General features: G+C 35.4%; 1 protein-coding gene across 1 annotated transcript; it reads right to left on the bottom strand.

Annotated features, from left to right (window-relative positions):
- Positions 1–208: 208 nt before the first annotated feature.
- Positions 209–1,916, bottom strand: LOC147495248 (uncharacterized). Its single transcript, XM_086568340.1, has 4 exons — positions 1,671–1,916; positions 1,003–1,551; positions 869–908; positions 209–636 (listed from the first exon to the last, which is right to left on the bottom strand). Exons 1-4 carry the CDS (start codon positions 1,914–1,916, stop codon positions 209–211), a joined length of 1,263 nt encoding a protein of 420 aa, XP_086424466.1.
- Positions 1,917–6,275: the final 4,359 nt, after the last annotated feature.

The following is a 6,275-nucleotide window of genomic DNA, read 5'->3' as shown; positions in this document are numbered from 1 at the left end:
GTGAACATTTACTTATACTTTATAAGGTACTGATGATATGATCTTCTGTGTGTCACCACACACCATATCATCTATAACATAAAGTATTAGACACATGCATATAACTAATAACATATATAATATGCATAACATTTGCCCATATGATTCTCATTCAAAATATAAAGAACTAGAGTTAATACAAAAGTAATGTTTTTTGTATATAACCCTATCAGGAAGAGCACATCTCACCATACCAGGCCCCACAGAAGTACACATTAGCCCAGTACTTATAAGGCGCCCTATTAAGAAAGTTAGAAATTGCATCTCCACCAATTTCCTTGAATTCAGCCATGTGCTCCTCAAATTTCTCATGTGTAGCAGCATAAGCACATTTCTTAAATAATGCAACCAACACTTTTGTCATACCACATGACTTCGACAAACATGTTCTAAAGTTGTTCTCCATATGCCACAAGCAAAAAGAGTGATAGGAATCAGGAAATACAATAGGAATGTTAACAAACAAATCATGATGCCTATCACTCAAAAATGTATACCTCCGCTCATACCCAAAAGCCTTCTTAAACATATCAAGAAACCAATACCAATTGGAATCATTTTCAATGTCAACAACACCAACAGCAAGAGGGAACAATCCTTAAAAAAACAAAAAAAAAACAAAATATGAGATAACTTGAAGCATCAGTGTTATGTGTTCATACAGAGTGTATGAACATTGATTGTTCATACACAAAAATGTGTATGCACAATGATTGTTCATATGAACACGTATTGTTCATACTCCAAAACAGTTATGAACAATGATTGTTCATGACCAAACACAAAATTAAAACTAATAAAAATGCAAGTAGTAAAATTAGGAGAATACCTTGATCTCCATTTTTTCGCAGTAGCAGCCAACAAGCACCCTTTGTAATCAGATTTCAAGAATGTTCCATCCAAATACACCATCGGGCGGCAAAACTTAAAACCATGAATACTTTATTCAAAAGCAACAAACACCATCTCAAACTTCCCACTCTCCTTGTTAACTTCAAGTTCAACAATATTCCCAGGATCTCTTCTTTTCAACTCCTCCGTATACCACAACAGGTCATTGTAAGACAGTGGAACATCACTATACAACTCCTTCAGTGTCAACTTCTTACCCGCATAAGCTATGTGTTTTGAAATACTAAGCCCGTACTCACAAGTATATAAAGCAGTAATATCTCCAAATGTCAAATCTGGTTTATCTCTCACAAAATCAAGAATATGAGTCTTCACAAGATAAGAAGTGAGAGGTGGATGGTCGTAGTCTTTAACTGCAAAACCACAAGTGTGTGTGAGATTAATCTTCTTAATCTCAAAATAACCATAACTCTCCAAAGAGTGGAAACACCATTGACAATTTAGCTCATTCTTCTTCTGACAAACCGCAGTCACTCTAAAATCATCATTCTTAATCAACTCATACTTGTAACCACTCACAATAGAGTACTCTATCAATTTATCTCTAAACTCAGGAGCACCTAAAGCAAATATCTGCCCAACACCACCATCAAAGTTACGCTACCAAAAATCAGACTTATAAGGTTTATGACCAACAACCTCACCACCAATTAAACAACTCGATGAACCTGATGAACTTGACCACTATAGCTACTCATTGAACTCATACACACATTTACTTTAATCTCCACAGTTGCAATCTTCATGCCATAACAATAGCAAGCCAAGGATCTCAAATCCCCATCCGTTTCAATCAAATTCTCTTTTGCATCACAGGAGAAACACATAGAAAAACTCCTTAATCCCAAATCAGGCCACTTGTCACACACCTTGCGCGTAACAACATCAATCGAAGAATCCAACCCAAAACGAAAGGACAAAGTACCGCCATTATAGCAAAAAACTCCAATCACACTAAATTCCATGTATAACTGTAAAATTCAACCCACAAAAACACAATAAAAATGTAATTCAGGAGATGTACACAATAAAAACAAAATACTATGATCATTCACAATGCTTCAGAGAGGTATGAACATACATTGTTCATACTCAACTAGACTATGAACAATAAGTGTTCATAGTATTTTTTTTCAATAAGTATTCATACCCATTCTAGACTATGAACAATACATCTTCATACCAAATTAAACTATGAACAAAGAAAACATAAACATACCTAAAACAGATCTGATCTAAAAAACAAGAAAAATCTAAATCATAAAACAACATCAATCAAAACAAAGCCGATAGCATAAAACCATCAATCATAAACAATCTCAATGGTATACAAATCATAACATTTTATGATTTCAAAATACGTTTTCAAGTTTAAGTATACCCTCAACATATAAATCAAGTTTATAGATTATTGGACCTCATATTGAAATCATATAGAACAAACCTTTTTAGATGAAATCGATTGAAACCTGGTGTCGCAATAGATTTGAAGAAATAACCCGATCTTCGCTCTCCACTAAAAATGCAGCGCGCAGTGTAAAGTAGTTTCTGAGTTTGAAAATTTTTCTACTTTAAATATAACACGGAGTGGTTAAACTAGTATTTTAAAAAAATGGAAAATTTCACGGAAAGGTATAACTAGCATTTAAAAAAAGTAAATAGGCCAGGCCAACTTATTTTGTCCTTGAGGGTTACTAAATTTGAAATCGTGGGTTCGTGGGTTACTAATTTGAAAAAAAAGGTGTTGTGAGTTACTTTACAAAATTGGTGTCCTCTAGACTTCCTTTTCCCCGAAATTGGGCCCAATTTCTTGGTGAAACAAATTGTTAGTAATGTTAGTAGTGGGTCACTGGGTTTAGTAGCTTATACTCATATGAGACTTCCGCGAAATAGCCATATAACTTAAATAATTTCTATCAAAAAGTGCTAGACCAAAACCACAACCGGAAATGGATGTCTTACTTGGACTGCATAGGACACATGTGATAAATTGATAGAGTGCGTATTGGAGCATGAAACACATTTGATCTTAATAGTGTTTCAGTACATAAACAATGTTCGAATATTGAGATTTATATACGTAAAATACCTAAAAGATCTCGGGCGGATGCCCTAGTTCAAAATCTAGTCATATCCCTAAAGTGATATGAATTAGTCAGTTTTTAAAATGAGAGAGAGGCTACCAATTTGGAGCAACTAAGGCGCGCCATGTTGGACTTGTGGTTCCTGTAAACTTTCGCGGTAGCATAGATTTTGATTTGTTATACTATTGCAGTGTTACTTGATTAGCAGGGTTAGAAATCCAAATTAAATTCTAACTAGGAAACGTGTTTCCTCATGACTTCATGTTTGTCTAGTATTCGAAGTAGCAATTTTGTGTCCTATATATATATCGATGCATTAATGCGTAGAATGAGATTTCAGTGCTGAAACATCTATTACAAACTTTGTGTTGGACTAACTGTTCAACGTTCCTAGAAGAGTTCCTGTCAATGGCTTCAAGCAGATTTCAGTTCTCTTTCTTCCTGTTCCTTCTCCTCCCAATTTTCACAACTTTGCCTACTGAAGGAGCAACAGGCGATCATGCCAAGGTGGAGAAGATTGTGAAAGCCGTCTCAAATGCTGGTTATAGCGCGATGTCTCTCACTCTAGAGATGACCCTAACCACGCTTGTGTCCTCTGCCTTGAACAACAAAAACACAACAATAGTCACCATATTCGCTCCACAGGATAAATCATTCTTCTCATTGAAATACCCACAACCCCCTTTGACGCTTCTTGAGTACCACGTCGCACCAATGAAGTTAGAGAGGGAAGATTTCGAGTCATCACTCCCTCTTGGTTCCAAGATTGATACCCTCCTTCATGTTCATCCCCTTGTGGTCTCTACACTTAGGCGTGAGGGAATCGTGTCTATTAACAATGTCAAAATCAAACAATGGGACATATACAAGGACGAGCACATAATCATTCACGGAGTGGAGGATTTCTTTGATCCAGCGTATCAGACTATCTTGCATCCGTGGTACGATGCAGAATACAAAGAGAACAAGAGAAGCAGCAGCTTGGGTCCAAGTGAAGCGTCCAAGGGAGAAAAATATATATTGGCTCTTGTTATTTCGTTGCTAATATTAGTGGTGGCTATTATAACTTCTGGTTTAAATAACTATTGGCGTAGGACTGGATATATGCTATTAAAGTAATATTGTTGATGTTGTTTTCGAGAGTGTACAACAGATTAACTGATGGCCATGCAATGAGTTCATTGCAGTGTTGCGATGTAACTAGTACCGTGGATATATTGGATTGGTGCATCAATTCATGTTTTTCCATAGAGAATATAGATTGTTTTTCTTGCATCTAGTGAGAGACAGAAGTCAATCATAGAGAGTTAGTGAAAGTGTTTGAGTTTGGAATGACAGAATTTGCCAGCTCAGCATTTCAGTAAATGTTTTCTCGAGTAGTAGTATAAATAGAACTCTTCTAAACAAATAATTCATTCAATAAATTTTTCTGTTTTGAGTTTTTGTAATTTATTTTCATGGTATGAGAGTTTTTTTGCTCAAAAGCATAATCGATCCTAAACCTAGTTTTTCAAATCGATTAATTTTCTTTAATTTCTTTTGTTGATTCATCAATCTTTATCAAATTTCTTGAATTTAAAACTTTGATCAAGTTTTCAATATCAATTACTTTTTAACATGGCGAGAACAAGTCAAACAACAACCAATAATCACAATCAAGGACAACACTTCAACAATCACAATCAAGGAGTAGCTATTCTCAACAATCAAAATCAAGGAGTACCTAATCTTTCAGCTTCAACAATGGCAGATGAATCTTCTAATTCATTGAGTCATGTTATGAATCCATCTTCTATGATTCAGAATATCTCTAACTTTGTTACAATTAAGCTCACGCACGAAAATTATATGCAATGGAGATATGTTTTCATGCCTATTTTGCGTACTTTTAATTTGGTTGGAATAATAAATGGAAATGAGCCATGCCCTAGTGAATTTGTAATTGATAGAAATGGAGTTGTTACAACACAAGTTAATCCTACTTTCACTGAATGGGTCAAAAGAGATCAGATTCTTCTTGTATGGATAAATGCTACGTTATCACCATAATTGTTATCATATGTTGTTGGAATGTGAACATCAAGGGCTTTATGGATGAATTTGGAGACAAGGGTTGCTGCTATATCAAAAGCACATGTGAACTTCATGGATTATTGTTAAACAAGGAACTTTCTATTGAAGAAATGAATATCGTCACTCAAAACTCAGTTACACATGCTTTTTCAACAACAACACAAAACAATTTTTCCGCATTATAACAGAGGAGCCTTTAGAGGAAATTATAGAGGAAACAACAACTACATAGGCAATGACAATAATTTCAGAGGTCAAGGAAGAAATAATCAGTCCAGAGGTGGTTATCAAGGTAATGGTTATCAAGGAAACAGAGGTGGTTATCAAGGTAATAGTTATCAAGGAAATAGAGGTGGTTATCAAGGATCTGGTGGAAATGGTTATCAGGGTAATGCACATCAAGGAAATGGTGGTAACAAACCAATGTGTCCGGTATGTGGAAATTTTGGACATTTGGCTATATATTGTCATCACAGGATGAGTCATGCCTATGCTGGTAAAATCCCTTATGCTAAACTAGCTATGTTAGCAAACATTGAGGATGTTGGAGCATCCACCTCAAACAATGAACCTTATGATTACAATGGATCACCTTTTGATTCTTCATATTACAATGATGGTTCTTATTACAATATGACTTTGGAAGCAATGGTCCTACAGCAAACTATGCAAGCTCATCATCAACACCAAAGTTTGCTGCTCACTATGCCAGTTCATCTACTCCAAACTGGTGTGCTGCTACTGGAGCTTCACATCACATCACATATGATGTCTCCAACATTCAATCTCCCACTTCATACAAAGGCAAAGACAAGGTTGTAGTGGGAAATGGACAAGGTCTGCAAATTCAAACACAGGTTCTTCTTTAGTTTTTTCTAAAGATTATAATGGATGTTTTAACATGAAAAACATATTGCATGTTCCTAGCATGACACATAATTTACTGTCGGTTCATAAGTTTGTTAGTGACAACAATTGCTCACTTATTTTTTATTCTTTTGGTTTCTCAGTGAAGGATAATATGTCACAGAAGATACTTTACAGGGGCAAACTGAGAATGGCCTTTATGCATTCACCTTTCTTCAAGCTTCATCATCAAATCCTTCAACTTTTCTAAGCAAGAAAGCAACCTTCTCTACATGGCATCAACGTTTGGGTCATCTTTCT

Source organism: Coptis chinensis, chromosome 6 (assembly GCF_015680905.1).
Source record: "Coptis chinensis isolate HL-2020 chromosome 6, ASM1568090v1, whole genome shotgun sequence".
Classification (NCBI taxonomy): domain Eukaryota; kingdom Viridiplantae; phylum Streptophyta; class Magnoliopsida; order Ranunculales; family Ranunculaceae; genus Coptis; species Coptis chinensis.
The sequence above is the reverse complement of the archived record's forward strand: the minus strand, read 5'-3'. Positions and strand labels throughout refer to the sequence as shown.

Excerpts from the sequence above, each read along its gene's own strand:
- LOC147495248 (XM_086568340.1), bottom strand. The coding sequence starts at position 1,916 with ATGGAATTTAGTGTGATTGGAGTTTTTTGCTATAATGGCGGTACTTTG. Across the intron at positions 1,552-1,670 it reads TTGCAACTGTGGAGATTAAA|CGTAACTTTGATGGTGGTGT; the intron begins GTAAATGTGTGT and ends GATTTTTGGTAG. Across the intron at positions 909-1,002 it reads AGAGTGGGAAGTTTGAGATG|GGTGCTTGTTGGCTGCTACT; the intron begins GTGTTTGTTGCT and ends CTGATTACAAAG.